This window comes from Kryptolebias marmoratus, linkage group LG1 (genome assembly GCF_001649575.2).
Source record: "Kryptolebias marmoratus isolate JLee-2015 linkage group LG1, ASM164957v2, whole genome shotgun sequence".
In the NCBI taxonomy this organism is placed as follows: Eukaryota; Metazoa; Chordata; class Actinopteri; order Cyprinodontiformes; family Rivulidae; genus Kryptolebias; species Kryptolebias marmoratus.
Window position 1 is genome coordinate 13,450,032 of NC_051430.1, and position 15,307 is coordinate 13,465,338.

Below are 15,307 nucleotides of genomic sequence, written 5' to 3' on the forward strand. Positions count from 1 at the left end.
ATCGAAGAGCCAAGCGACCCTCGTTTTACCCGCCCCGGCCTCTCACTGACCCTGCTGTAATCTTGTTCCTCCTCACAGACGAAGAGAACCGCGACAGCCGGGGGAGCCAGAGGGATAGCGCTCTACGAAGATGAGGCAATGGCTGTTTCCGAGCATGTCTAAACGTGACGGATTCCTCCAGAAGTTCATACAGACATTAAAATCAATCCTGTACAAGTGTTTTTTTTTTCTCTCTCTCTCTCCTTCTGCTCTGTTTTAGCCAGGGAAAGATGGCACCGAGGCAGAAGAGCGTGGCCGGATTCTGATCTCCCTCATGTACAGCTCTCCGCAGAGTCGTCTCATGGTGGGGGTCGTGCGCTGCGTTCATTTGGCTGCGATGGATTCTAACGGCTACTCGGACCCGTATGTCAAAATGTAGGTAGAACCAATGGGGGATTTGGGGGAAGTGGGGACATTTTATGCAATAAATGGCATAAATTACATTTTATGCATGTGTAACTTTGCAGATGTTTGAAACCTGATATGGGGAAGAAGGGCAAGTGCAAAACACAAATCAAGAAGAGGACTTTAAACCCAGAGTTTAACGAGGTTTGGAGGAAAAAAAAAAAAAACTCATCAAAATTGAATTCACCTGGTTGTTTTTTTTTTGTTTTTTTAAACAAATTGTTTTTCAACGTTTACATGGAAATTCTAAATGTCTGGATCACATTTCAGGAGTTCGGGTTTGAAATCAAACACAGTGAACTGGCCAAGAAGACATTAGACATCTCAGTGTGGGACTATGATATTGGGAAGTCCAATGATTACATAGGTAAATATCTGATCAGTGTCACAGCTTTTTTTTTTTGCATTTTAAATAAAACAAAACAACAGAAGACAGAAATTCTCACCTGCACATGTCCCTCCTTCCTGACAGGTGGGTGTCAGCTGGGCATCACTGCCAAAGGGGAGAGGCTGAAGCACTGGTACGAGTGTCTGAAGAACAAGGACAAGCGGATCGAGCGCTGGCACACCCTGGTGAACGAGAATCACGTTCCTAGTGATTAACCACACAGCATGAGCGCACATATATTCCCCCCTCTCAGTCAGTTTGCATTTATTCCCCACTTAGAGTTCAGTTCTTTTGAAGTGTGGTTCTGTGGAAAAACTTCTGAACAGTAAATATGTAACCTGTTGTAGATAGCTGTCTGAATGACCTGATTCTGACTGGACTGACAACCTAATGGCTGGTCCAGGCAGGGCCGAGGCCAAAGTGGATTTCTGCCTATTTGAAACGACGTCGTTCTCAAAAAACTTCATAGCGGTTCGTGCAAACCGTAGCGCTAGCTGTAGCACTTCCTGCGCAGCCTTTGGTAAGGCTGATCTGTGCTGCCACTTTCAGAGAGTCAGCAGAAGAGGTGCTGTGTGTCCTTAGCTTCCTGTAGTAGAAACGTTGCAGTAAAGCTGTGTTTTCGTATCTTTTTCATTGTTTCTTTGCTTAATCCTGAAGAATATAGATCTGTAAACAATAGCTGAAGTTATCATGAAATGGCTGTCTTTAGTAATGTCTTTGAAACATCGGATTTATCTATAAATTTACAGTGATAAACATGATGCTAACCACGTTAGTTTTTCTGTAGTGTTTTGAATGGTAAATTAGCATGTATGCTAATTGGTCAGCAGCTTCTGATTATTGTTTTTTTTACATATATGTATTTTGGCACTCTTTATTAGGCATGAAAATATATAAATCGGTGTGTATTTGTCATAAATAAGCCACAATTCTGTATGTTTCAAGGTAATCAAAGTGCATCAGCAATTGTTTTATAAATGCAGCCTTCTGAATTAAAATCTAATGTAAAGGTTTACAAAACATGAACCACTTTGAGATTTGTGAATTTGGAGTTGTTTTAAGACGACGGCAGTTCAGTTTGCTCCTGGCTCTGCTTGGACTAGACGTTAGCTCATCAATCTGTTCAGAATTAAAACCCATTTTTTTCCAAATTAAGGTTGTTCGTATCTACAACAGGTAAAATATTAATTGCTCATATCCTTTCCACGGAACGCCACTTCAGAAGCTCTGAGCTATTGCTTTAATATTTATTACACTCATCAATCACACAGGCACTGTTTGTTCTTTCCCCTCCTTCGGCGTCTTTTTGTCTTTGATTAGAAGCTGTTTCTCTGCCTGTGCTGACACTAAATCACGATTAAAAAAAAAAAGAATTTGTAACGTAAATAATCTTACCAAGACATCTGTCATCAAGCAGCTGCACAAAGGCCCTCATATCGGTGAGCGATGGTATGTAAATGCAGTAAATGTGGCACATCCTTCACTAGAGGAAATGAATTGCACTGGGACAGATGAAGAAAAGCAATATGCGGTGGCATCGGAGGTCAGAACCATCATTGGAGCTCATGAGCTCCCGAAGTTCATTACTTGGACTTCCTTACATAGTGCTGTATTTAACTTGTCAAACCGTATTAGCATGCCAGGAAACACACAGCTGCACCTTAAATTAATTCAGCTGTATGAACATTTTGTATATTTCCACAAAGAAATGTTTACATACTGATACATTGCTCAGGTTAGGATAGACATCTGACACGACAGATGATTCATACGTGAGTGGACCATGAGCTAGACTACTCTTTAATCAGTTGCTGTTAATTTGTGATTTGAAAATATATATAAATATATATTCTAGCGCACCTATATAGTTTACCAAGAGTTTTTATGTAATGTTATCCGAGCTGTACATTTTATTTTGTGGGACGTTAAAAACTATGTGTTAAGAAAAAAAAAAAAAAAAACACACACACTGAAAAGTGAATCATGAAGTTGATGTTTTCGTTTAATTTTTTCGTTGCGATGAGAGCTGGCAGAAGAAGAAGAAGAACAAAAAAAAAAAGGAATCTCGTCCTGCTACCTCTGCTCCTTCAAAGCTCGCGGTTCACTCTTGACTCCTCAGAGGGTTCCTCTTACTGCACTGTTTACACCGAACGCACACGGGCGCGTTTCCTACAGGTACCCCTAACGAATTGGGGCGATCGGAGACTGTGGAACGGGTCGTGTCAAAAGTATGTGCAGCTCTACCTGCATGCACTGTGCTTGTGACTCTCATGTGCCTGAGGCGATCGTGGCCCGCTTTAAACCCCCCCCCCCACCACCACCACCAACTTACCCCTTTGCACAAAACAAGGCCCTTTTTCTTCTGCCCTCTGCCTCACCCTCCATCACCCAAGGCTTCGGTGAGTGTCCGTTCACCACTTACAGCGGATCAAGGAAAGCACACCTTACAAAGTGGAATGACCTCAATTTCTACAGCTGTCTGCAAGTTATTCCAATGTCAAAACAAGAACAACAACAACAACAAAAAAAAAAACCCTATGCATGAAATGTCTTGTGGTTCAAGATATATATACTTTGTAAAAGAGAAATGCTATTGTAATTTCATCAATGTTTACACTTTTTTCCCATAACATTCCTACTGATGCTTTACATTCTGAACAAGAGGCCATATTCTGCATGACGGCTGCGGTGTGGTCCGAATCAACTGGTGTGTTTGGCATCTGCAGAGCACACCAACCATCGAGGCTTGCTCTGCTCTTGTCAGCAGCAGACCACAGATAAGCTCAGCGTTCGACTGAGAAGTCCTACTTGCACATTCAAAGCTTTCCAGTGTCCTGTTTACTCCACTGTGCCCCCCCGACGTGGCCGTGGCTCCGATTTTTTCCAGTCCTACTTTGTGCTACATCAGCTGCTGTGATCATGACACGATGGTCATCAAATGTTATAAAACAAAACAAAACAAAAAAGAAAAAAGAAACCAGGCTTCTCTCTGAGCTCAAGTCCTAGCTGTCTTCTACTTGATTCTGACAATTCAGTGGAATGTTCCTTTATCTCTGTATTTGTACATAGGTAGTGCATGAAGTTGAAATATGTATGTTTGCAAATAACTTTGCATGTAAAGGTTTTGCAGAAAGTTTACACAGACCAATAAAATCTGGGGAAAAACTGCACGCTTCTTGTTTGTAAAGAGATTTAAAAAAAACAAACAAAAAAAAACTTGAGTTCTGCTATGGTGACATCATAGGATAGTATCGGAGGAAAGGGTCAGAAACTGTTTGACTGTAAGACTAAAATGTAACAAAAGGTGATAAAATGTAGTAAATGGTAGTAAATATGCAGCTTTATGAACCATGACGGAAAGTAACTATACTAGTAGTAGTATTTTGAGGTACTTCACTATGCTACAATAACAGCCTGACTCAAACACATTGCAGAGAAAAGTGACAGTTTTAGTAACTTTGGAGAAAATGATTTACAATAACTAATAAAATGTGTCTCACAGAAATGAAACAGTTCTAACCATTGATGTTTTACAACTCAAAAAAGGTTAAAAAGTTATTAAAACCTGCACCAAAACAATCATTTCCCTCCACTTTATAGGTGTCATTACAAGAATTTAGATTTTCTTCTGATGAAATTAAAGATTATAAAAATATAAACATATTTTTGTGGTTTGGAATGTTTTTTTTCCAGATATATTAGTGTCCATGAATATGAACTACAAATGAATCTGTCAAAACTCTTTCTCCAGTATAACTTTTAAGAGTAACATGTTGACAGAAGAGGTTTAAAGGGGGGAAGATGGGGGCCACTCTGATACACCAAAACCAAAACAGATTTTTAGTTATATATTTTTGGCATAAAAAGGCCATTTAAAAAACAAAAAGCAAAATAGTAATAGTCGTATTACTGACTGAGCTCAGCTGAGCCACCACTCATCTCATCTGTCCTCTCCTCTACTAAATTCACATTTATAGCTGAATTTAGTAGAGCTGTGGCGGCCATGTTGAATAGGGTTGACTCCAAAAGTTCAGCTGTTGATGTACATAACTTTCTGAGAGTTTCAAAGAAGCCCACCCAGTGGTTTCATGGAATGTTTTGACATCCATCCGTCAGGTCCCAAAGGCAACAGGTCCAGCACTCTCCAGCTCTCCAAAAGCTCTGGATTTCTTCTTGGACCTGCTGTCTTCTAGACCTGGAAAAAAAAAAAAAGATTGACGCGCGCTCATAAAGACACGTGAGCCAAAGTGAGCATCATATTTCTCCATTTCAGCAGACCAGTGGGAGGATATTCTTTTTTTTTCATTTCCAAGTTCCTGGAAGGCAGGTACCACAGGGGAGCATATTTAAGGCGATAGGTGCAAAAGAGTTACACACAGGTCGCGATTTAAATTCAACAGAGTGGAAACTCCTCCATCAGGATGGGCGGCGGCTGGCTTCTTCGAGCCGTTTTCTTTTCATCGTGTTTAATGCTCCTTAAAGCCCAGCCAGGTGTGTCCTGCCTCAGATCGACGCTCAGCAGCGACGGACGGACGCTCGTCACGTTCCTGCGCCAGGACGCGGCCGGTGCGCGTCTCCTCTACCTCACCAAGTGGGCCGAGGGCGCGCGGCTGCTCGCGTGCCAAATAAGCCAAGTCAGTCCAGGTGTGGCGGAAGGGTACGGCGCTTCCTGCGGCGACGACGAAAGCCGGGGCCAGGCACCGACACGGGGCTTCGACATCAGCGCGCTGCTGTTTCGGGATGCGCCGTGCGCGCTCGCGCCTACCCGAGCCCCGGAGCTCACCGAGCGCGCGGAGGGCAGGGGTCGGAGGAAGCGCTCCTGGATGTTCCCGGGCACCTTGTGGTGCGGCAGCGGGAGCAAGGCGGTGGGATACGAGCAGCTGGGTGAGGGTGTTGGACTGTGGTGGTCTGATTCTTACAGGAGAGAAAAAAAAGAAGCTTTAAAGGTACAATTATGTCATGGTATGTAGGCTGCAGCCTGCAGTCATATCAACACACTGCTCGTTTTGCACTGTTGGAGTAATTATATCACAGTTCCAAAACAGTGACTATAAAGACTGGTGAGTGCATCACCAAAGTTTTTAAGTCTCAAACAAAACCCTTTGGTTTTCATAAACGTTTTAAGGGATAGATAATATACATTCTAATTAATTCATCTGAAGGCCTTTCATAGTTAGTTAGTTTTCTAAAACATTGGCTTCTTACCATTTTCAGACAAATGGTTTTTGTTTGAGTTGTTTAACTCCGACTTCATGCTGCATATATTCCTTTGGGGTCCCTTTTCAGGAAACACAACATCCCTTTCCATCGTTTTGCTGATGACACCCAGGTCTGTCTGTCCATTAAGTTAGACTCTATCAATCTGCTTAAACTGCTCATGATTAGGCTCAGTGGCAATAAAAACTGGTTAAAATGAATCTTTCTCATTCATATAGTCTCTCTGTCTCGTCATATATGGGATCATTGAGACCTAAATTTATGCTTAAGACCAATCTTTATTTCTTGGCTTTAAGCCGAGTATTAGTAGCCCCAATAGAGCTGATGGGATCCATGTTGTGTTGATATTTTAATTTCCTAAATTGTTTTCTTAATGTCTGTTATATTATATATTTTTCTGCTGTTTGTCTGAATTGTAAAGCACTTTGGTCAGCTTCTGTTGCTTTTAACAGATATAAATCTGACATGGACGTGCATTTACTAGTCTCCTAAATTCAAGGGATGAGAACCAGTGTTGTGTCGACGTGAATGGTTTTTGAAGTGCGGTCCCATTTTAAATCTCGTTCCCGCGCACAGGCATGTTCGAGAGGGCGGACAGATGCTGCCGTGAGCACGACCACTGCTCGCGCATCATCCCGGCTTTCACCGTGAACTATGGCGTCTTCAACCCCAACTTCTACACCGTCTCACACTGCGAGTGTGACCAAAGGTAAAAGCCTCAGATTCCATCTGCTGGGCGTCCAATCCCGAGTCTGGATGTCAAGTATTCGTTGCCTCCAGAGAAACTCCTGCAAGCAGTAAATCACGTCCCCTGTACGCTGCTCTGACTAACGTGGACAGACACGTAGGGACAGATTTGCTTCAAGGCTGAAGTTTTAAGTCCTACTTTTATAGTCTCCAATTTAACTCATTTCTGGAATGCAGTAATATGCAGTATAACTCTGTCATTTAGCCAAAAACTGATTTAAGGAGAAAAACCTGGGGCAATGTGACAAAACTACTCATCCAGGATTGATAAAAACAGCTTTGCTGCAGTCAGTCCTCGAATTAAGCATTTGCCGTCAAAATCGAACACAATTCTCATTATTTTTGCATTCGTTAGCATTCATTTAGTATATATCCCCTGCTGAGATGTTTTTACTTTACATCTATTACTGACAGGCATTTGCCCTCAGATTTTTGGTGTCTGTCACTCACCTCTCAGCTCAGATATGATAAAACATACAAATTAACGAAAAGCTGGCAACAGAAAAAGCAGCTTTCAAGAAGATTTACCTTCCATTTGTGTGACTGGATTCCTCTTTTTGACCTTTGCTTGCTATCGTTCTGTATCGCAGGTTTCGACAGTGCCTTCTGGACATGAACGACAGCATTTCAAGCATGGTGGGCTACAGCTTCTTCAGCATCCTGAAGGTGCCCTGCTTCGAGCTGAAACAGATGAAGCGGTGCACGCAGATGTACTGGTGGGGAATGTGAGTGAAAGGCGTGCTGGCGTTGGTGCTTGAGCTTTCCAATGCATGATATCAGGCAAAACAAGGCTTTTTGTTCTGTACAAAAATTAAGTTCATGTGTGGTTATGTTCAAAGCAAAGAATCAAATGTATGTTTTTCAGTTTTTTTATATGTCATAAACTTGGTAAAATATAAAACCCAGTTTGGTCAAATACAGGTGGTTATTTCTTTAAGGCAAACCATTAACAGCCATAGTAAAACGTTTCAACCTAACGGAGTTCACTGAAGTGGTCAATATATTCGTGTTTTCCTCAAAATGGGTACCTGTGCTGAACAATCCTATAAAAAATGTTTTTTTTTTCGAGTAGCTTTATTGTAAAACTCAAATTACTTTAATAAACAGCAATTATATTATGCACAATCGCACATGATATTACGAGATCTCGGGCGTTCTGTTGGTGCTCAGAGGATTTGTTGTGGATGACTCCCAATATGAACTCAGTCTCTGTAAGGTTGACAGAGAAATAACCATTTTTGTGTTTGATCAACTAGCTGTAGCCGGCATCTTAAACTGGGTTTACAACAGAAGTTTCTCTGTTACACATCCAATTATTTAATTATAATTAATTAACAATTATTAAAACTTTTTGAACTGAATTTGGAAGCTAGCCAAAGTTTCACTGCTTTCACTGTCCAACTCTAGAGGCCTGCCACAGAATCCAAAGCAGATAAAGAGGAGGATTTATAAGAAAAGTCCTGAACACCGGGGTGCCGTCACAGCTTTGCTACTTTGCCCTCAATTATGGGTGTTTTAAATTAGTCCTTATATCTCAGTTGACTATACAAGGCACATCAGCTGCATTTAAGTACTGTGGATTATACAGGTTACTGCAAAAGTGTTCACCCCTTTGGTATTCTTTCCATTATGTTGTCTGACAGCCTGAAATTTAAATGGATTTTCAATGTGATTATAGGTAACAGACCTACACAAAATAGTCCAAATTATTAAAGTTAAATGGATGAAAAAAATTGTTAAATGTTCAACTGTGTCAATTGTTAAGTGTTGCTTTAACTGTGTGTTTAGGGCCATTGTCCTGCTAGAAGGTGAGTTTTCAATATGCCTTTTTGCTTTTTTTAATTTTTTTATTTTTTCAGGTTTTTTTTCTTGGCCACACTTCTATGAAGCCCAGTTCTAGGCAGCTAGTGGTCCAATGGAGAGATCCTCCCACCTTTGCAGAAGAGATGTCCTGCTTGATCTGGGTTATGTTTGGTTTCTTGGTTGTTTCTCTGATTAATGCCCCTTTTTGCCCAGTCTGTGAGTTTTGGTGGACAAACCCTTTCTTGACAGGTTTGCTGTGGTGGCATTGTTTTTTTTTTCCCCATTTCCTAGCGATGAATTTAATGATTCTCCACAACACTCTTCCCTGTGTGGAGAGTTTCTTGGTCTTCCTGCTGTGAATAATGTGCATACATCAATTTTCAGTTTTATATTTTAGAAATATTTAAAACAACTGTTTTCCCCGTTCAGCTTCATTAATCAGAAGTATTTTGTTTAGTTCCATTACCTACAGTCAAACTGAAAACCTATTTAAATCCAAGGTTGTAAGGCAACAACATAGAAGGAATGCCAAGAAGGTGAATGCTTTTGCGATTCATTGTAAAAGCTTCAAACGAAACACGGTCTTCCCTTCCATTGCTTGGTTATAATGTGCATTTTTACTCTCTCTAGGTGCAAAGTTGCCAAAAAGGCTCCATATGCTGTCTTCAAAAGCCCCCTGCCTTACAACAGCTCGGAGGTTTCAGGCCAGTACGTGCAGACTGACAGCAGGAATTTAACAAACGGTGGAGAGGAGCGTTTGACTGAAAGCCACACGTTAAGCCCTCAAAGGAAACCATCAAAAACTGAACAAGCATGCGGTGTCAGAGACCCTCCCAGAGGAGACACGTTTCACCACAGGACCAAGGGAAGAGGATGTAAGAGCTGTCGGAAGATATCTGGACCGGGACCCTCACAAGTGTCCACAACACCCAGGACACGCATCACGACTCGGTCTACAACTAGTCAAACTCTGTCGGCAAATAAAAAAAGACCTGGAAAAAAGAAGAGTGTTAGAAAGAGCCTTACGGGTCTTAAACAGAGAAGCCACAACCCACAGAAAGGGCTGACAAGCTCTGCCCCTCGAACGCCAACTACAACACGCTCACCTGTTCCACCGTCGACACAGAGGCTGAAACCCCAACATAAACCCACAACAGAAGTCAAAGGAGTGACTAAAAGCACGAAAAGTAAAAATAAACTCCCAAAGCAAAGTATCTGTTGTGGCTCCAGTGTATCCACGAGGAATGACTCCTCTCAGTTATATTGTAAAAGCTGTCTAGAACAAGAAACAGCAACCCATATGAAAACTATTACTCTGGGAAAAACAAATTCAAAAGGATTAACAATCAATTGGATGGAAAAGAAGAGAGCACACCTTCAAAAGAGAACAGAAAAGTCCAACCAGCACACCTCTGGGACTGTTTGGAGTGCAGCCATCTTTCCCACACCCATCGTGACAAAACAAATGACAACAGCTTCTCTTTATGAAGACGGAAAGTCACAAAAGGGTCTGTTTCTCCATTTGTTGTCAAACCGTACAAGTCAGCAGCCCTCAGGTGGTCCTGCAGCTGGAAGCATCCCAGCAGAACAAAGCCCAACAAGTAAAAACAGACAGCGTAATGCGACAGGTGAGTTCTTAAAGCCGCCGACTGCTCGTGTTCACAACACCATGACATCAGGCAGACAAACGGAAAGGCCCACTCGGAGAAGTGATTACCTGCGACTAATAACCTTAGCATGCTGAAATAATTGCTGTTATATAAGCTGCACTTTGTTTGAACAAGCCTAAAGCCTTAAAAATATCTTCTGATCTGGGGTCACATCTAATTCCGAACATCCTGCTCTCAGTTTGCTGGTAATTGCAGTTTTAACAGCATTAACACTTGAGCTTTCACTAATGTTGTAAGAGGACGATATTCGTAAAAATTAAACAAGCCTAGTAGGTACTCAGACCCTCGGATGGTGTTGCAAAGTGGGCCGATAAAACCCAAAGAGACTAACTCGAGGCCCAGGCAGGTCACATCATCTTCCATCTGTTTCCTGCAATCCTTTTATCCTTTGGCACTTATGAAAGTGTATTTTTCTTTCTGACAATAATTGTATGCGTTTTCCCTAATATTTCCTGTTTTATTGGATTCTAGCTTATTGGCATTCTGTTTTTATTTTGTTTGTTTATGTAAAAATGTAGTTTGGACAGTGGTCACATGTATCAGGATGGTAGTGGTATGAATGGGACATTTTCTAGTGGACAAGTTTTAGGCTGAAAAAAACAAAAAGCTCCAGAAATTGCTGTTGAATTCATTCATTCATTACAATTATTAGAATTCCTCGGTGAGCTGTGGATAAAAGGTGAAACAAAAAGAGCATATAACACTGCCTTTAAAAGAGTGGCCTGAGGCAAATTTCCTTTATAGAGGTCCTTTTAAATAGAGTCTTTATGCGAGTAGGTCAGGACTGGAAACCCGTGGAGGTAAAAAGCAGTGGGAAAGTTTTTCTACAACATATAATGAGTTTAGCTGCTTAGGTGACTAAAAAGGAGTACATAAAGATAACAGCCTGTGTTCATTTTCACACCTGCAGATAATCAGCTCCAGTGTCGAAGCCTCAAACATCTGGATGAATGTAAATTTAAAATCCCTCCTTTAGAGAAGAAATATAATCTCCGGAACACGGAGTCCAAGACTGCCTACCACTGTGACTGCACCAGCCGGTAAATAAGAAAGCACTTTCTCCTCCTGTCAGTTTTTCCTCCGTATTGCATATTTCTTTTTGTGTGTGTTTGTGTGTGTGTGTGACAATCGAAGGCTTTAATCATCAAGATTGAAGTGCACAAAATATTTGTTTTGACATACTATCAAGCCAAGCAGCCAAAACATTAAATATCTTGAGATCATAACGTCTGCTTGGGGAAAAGGTAATCAAATCCTTTTTTTCCGTTGATTCATTTTTACCCCGTCTCAACAGTCTCTGATGCGAGATCGTATGAAAAAGTGCAGTTTTATTTGGCAGGTCAAAACATCGTTCTTGTAAAATACCTCAGTGGAATTTAGCCTGCAGTAACAACACGGCTTGTGGAGAGATCGTACTGTCAGTGCCATTTCTGCCATAACATGTTAAAACCGCAAAACATGCCATGCAACCTGATTCCGCGAGATGTTTATCGGATCGGAGACAGTTTTATTGTCGTAGACACATATCATGACCCCCGTGGCTGCTGTGTCTACTGACTTGAGTAATCGTTCATTATGGTTAAATTGTGTTGCAGTAGTGAATAAATTCTGCAACAAAATAAAATAAAATGAAAGCGCAGAAATGAAACAAAGTGTAATTATTGCAGTGGAGCTGAAGAAGCAGAAAAAAACAGCTGTGTTCAGGAGTTGGGTTTTAATTTGCTCCTGTAAACAGTTCTCTGTGTCACCATCTATGACTACCTGGGATTTTATTACGCTCATCTCTCAGCTCCACTTTGCATAATGTTGAGTTTTATGATTCGTTATTTATTTATTTTTTCATGTTTATATTCTTAGTTTCGCTGTCTGCTCCTTTGTATCAGCACATCTGCCTTTGTTACACTCCAGCTCCCTCGGTGGATTTCAGCCACAAAGAGAAAAAAAAACACAAATACTTTGACAGCTGAGGATTTTTCTGTGTGGTTGCACCTATCGTCCTCATGCAAGTAACTGTGAAAGAAGTACTTCCGAAATGTTTCACGTATGCCTAATGTGACGGTTATATGAAAATGGAAAAACCTAAGTTTTTGGGTGGCGATGTAAGATCTTGCATCACCATTTTTGAGTTTAATGTCATAGCATGGACTGGTGCACTAACGAAGCTTATATTTTTTAGTGTGGACAGTGATTTGTTCATTTATTTATGATAAAAATAGAACACGAAAAATAGGTTTTTTTAGAAAAAAACATAGTTTTGTTAAAACCTCTTGTCTTTTTAGTTTGTTACACAAATCAAATATACATATATTTTATATTTACCTTTAAGTAAAGCTGACTGCAGCACCTTTCTGAGTTGAATGATTGATCCTTTCTGTAGATATGACTTTGTGAATTCTCTAGAAGTGTTTCTAGTCAATATTAAATACTACTATAATAAATACCGAAATATAATTAAAAGGCTTAGCATTCCTTGAAAGCATGCATGTTGCCTGCTGCCTTTAATGCCAAATTTTTAGACTAAGATCACCTTATGTCAAGAAAAGATGCCATTGTTTTGGTCAAACCTTGAAAGAAACACCATTATGTGTAATCTTATGTGATATTTGGAGATGTTACTCTCAGAGTATGTGCTGTAAATGATTCTCACCTACTGCCACATCAAATTTAGGCTCAGTAACTTTAAAACTGGCAGAGTTATAACATTTCTTTGTCATTTGTTATCAAATAGCTGTGGGGGCCATCTCAAATTGGACTGACTCCAAATATTTATCAGCTGTAGGAGTACATCTAATGATTATTCTCTGAAACTCAAGTTAAAGTCCACCCAGTGGTTTATGAAATATTGTGCAAACAGACACACAGTGTTCAGCCCAATAGTTAATGCTGAAGTCTGCAGTAAAGATCTTGCACAATGAGGAGCTCTTGGAGTATGTGTTGGGAATGAGTCTCAGCTACTACAACGCCAAATTTTAGGTCAGTATCTGTAAAATTGACTGAGTTATGGCTATTTTACTGTTTATTAAGGTCAGTTAGCTGTGGCAGCCATCTTGAATCAGGTTGACTCCAAAACATAATCAGTTGTAGACGTACATCCAATAATTACTTTCTGCATGTTTCATTAAAATTTGTCCAGTTATTCGTGAGATATTTTGACAGACAGGCAAAAATATTATTGTCCACCTTTGTCTTTTGGCAACAGGCAATAAATATAGCTATGAAATAATAATTCTTGGTAGTAAAATCTAATGATGAACTAGAAATTAAATACAGGTAAATCTATATGTTTGCAGCTTTTCAATGTAGGAAATGGTTTATTTAATACTGATCAAAACCCCTATTCTTGCCTCGTGTTTGACTCCACTGCTATTTTCTGAAGTTCTGATCTTTTTATTTGTCTGTTTTGTCCTTTTTTTTTTTTTTTTTTTTTTTTTTTTTTTTTTTTTTTTTTTTTTTTTTTTTTTTTACAGCTTGGCTGCTCAGATCGAAAGCGTCGGGCTCCTCAGTGTGCCCCGCTCTCTGTTGGCGGATTTCGTCTCGGAGCGGTGCTTCACTCTGCCGGAGGAGAAAAAATGTAATCGCAAGAAAAGGTGTTAAGCTCTGAAGTGTTCATTAAAATGTCTCGAGCAGGTCTTGATTGCAGCTTTGCCTTGTCTGCTGCATTAACACGGCTCGCTTGTACAGCAGATTATAAGCTGCTTTAAATTACTGATTTTTTTTTTCATTTTTTTTTGTTTCCTTTCTAGATGTTCCCAAGGCTTCAATAAAGCCTCTGACCTACATCAAGCACTTAAGAAGCGGAAGAAAAACGACACAGAGACGGGAGTTTTTAGTGACGGAAAGAAAAGGATTCCTGTTCGCCTCTATAAGCACTGCCTGAAGCTACAGATGAAAGCTGATATAATGACACAGCCTACATGACTGAAGACTGAACTTTTGCAGCTTTAATGTTAAAAGCTTCACATTTCCTAAATATCTTTGAAAAGATTTTCTCATTTTACGAATCAATAAGGCTATAGTATTCACTAGACTATGGTAAAACTTTATTTTTTGTAAAAACATAAGTTATAAAGTCATGTGAGTCCACCAGGCTGTCATGTGAAAATAAATAAGAAAGTTGCTTATTTTATTGTCTGTCTGAATTTAGCTACTCACAGTGAATCTTATTTACATATTACTGCAAAACAGATTTTTACAAATCATCTGAGAGAACAACTTTTATTAGTAAAGTAGTAAAATGTTTTGGTTTAGTAAAAAAAAAAAAAAATTAAATAAAACCGGCTGGTCCATGCTTCTGAAAACACTGCACAACCTGTCTGGAATCACAGCCTAAATTGACATTTTTAAATAACTTGAATAAATAATTGCTTTTTCAAATAAGTTCTGTGCAATATTAATCACTCTGGTACTAATAAAAGTAATGATAAAAATACATTAAAACAGGGAAAATGATTTCATATTCAAATGCAAAGTTTAGCATGTAACCTTTAGCATAGGCTATAAGCAAAGGGATATAAAGGGACTCTATGAATACATCAAAATGAAAATTTAAAACTAATAAAGAACCAACTTTTAACTCTCCAGTGAGGAAGAGGAGGAAGGCTGATAAGCTATCACCAAACTATCATGGCAACAACTAACCTTTCAGACATTAAAGTGGTCAACAAACGAAAGAAAAGAGCAGTGAGAGAGCTGAAAGCCCTAACTATGATTGTTCCACCTCTGTGCTTAATAACTGAATAAATATTCTTCTTGTAAAAATCTGCAAATCTCATTTTTTATTAACACCTCCCTGAAAAAAGTGCTTTGCTTCCTATCTTTTTATAGGGAGCCATTTTAGACTTTCAGTTGAAGACTCATATTTATAATAAAAATGATAAATTCTTCAAATTTGCCTTTATCCCCTTTAAATTTTGAATGTCACTTTGGGCTACATGTCTATTACACATAATCTCACTGCTGCTCATGGAAATTAAACACAACTTTGTTTATTATTAAAATAATGGAAATCATTTGTGTTTCACACCAAAGTAGCTCAGAC

General features: G+C 39.7%; 2 protein-coding genes across 5 annotated transcripts in view; both read left to right on the plus strand.

Annotated features, from left to right (window-relative positions):
- Positions 1 to 3,998, plus strand: part of LOC108236559 (rabphilin-3A) — a 26,226-nt gene extending 22,228 nt beyond the window's left edge. For all 3 annotated transcript variants that reach the window (XM_017417304.3, XM_017417303.3, XM_017417306.3), the window contains 5 exons: positions 79 to 135; positions 260 to 414; positions 507 to 588; positions 715 to 811; positions 917 to 3,998. In XM_017417304.3, the coding sequence (XP_017272793.1) occupies positions 79 to 135; positions 260 to 414; positions 507 to 588; positions 715 to 811; positions 917 to 1,047 (522 nt within the window). In that variant the 3' untranslated portion in view covers positions 1,048 to 3,998. The remainder of the gene's footprint in view (positions 1 to 78; positions 136 to 259; positions 415 to 506; positions 589 to 714; positions 812 to 916) is intronic.
- A 581-nt stretch (positions 3,999 to 4,579) lies between these two features.
- LOC108236470 (group 3 secretory phospholipase A2-like) lies at positions 4,580 to 14,390 on the plus strand. 2 transcript variants are annotated; one of them, XM_037976966.1, is made up of 7 exons: positions 4,580 to 5,716; positions 6,626 to 6,758; positions 7,387 to 7,521; positions 9,230 to 10,227; positions 11,180 to 11,309; positions 13,737 to 13,840; positions 14,013 to 14,390. In XM_037976966.1, the coding sequence occupies exons 1-7, from the start codon at positions 5,254 to 5,256 to the stop codon at positions 14,144 to 14,146; spliced, it is 2,097 nt and encodes a 698-aa protein (XP_037832894.1). In that variant the 5' UTR covers positions 4,580 to 5,253; the 3' UTR covers positions 14,147 to 14,390. The 2 variants fall into 2 exon arrangements, with proteins under 2 accessions (XP_037832894.1, XP_017272621.2); XM_017417132.3 differs by having other exon boundaries at positions 4,584 to 5,716; positions 13,737 to 13,856.
- Positions 14,391 to 15,307: the final 917 nt, after the last annotated feature.

Excerpts from the sequence above, each read along its gene's own strand:
- LOC108236470 (XM_017417132.3), top strand. The coding sequence starts at position 5,254 with ATGGGCGGCGGCTGGCTTCTTCGAGCCGTTTTCTTTTCATCGTGTTTA. Across the intron at positions 5,717-6,625 it reads GGTGGGATACGAGCAGCTGG|GCATGTTCGAGAGGGCGGAC; the intron begins GTGAGGGTGTTG and ends TCCCGCGCACAG. Across the intron at positions 6,759-7,386 it reads CACTGCGAGTGTGACCAAAG|GTTTCGACAGTGCCTTCTGG; the intron begins GTAAAAGCCTCA and ends TCTGTATCGCAG.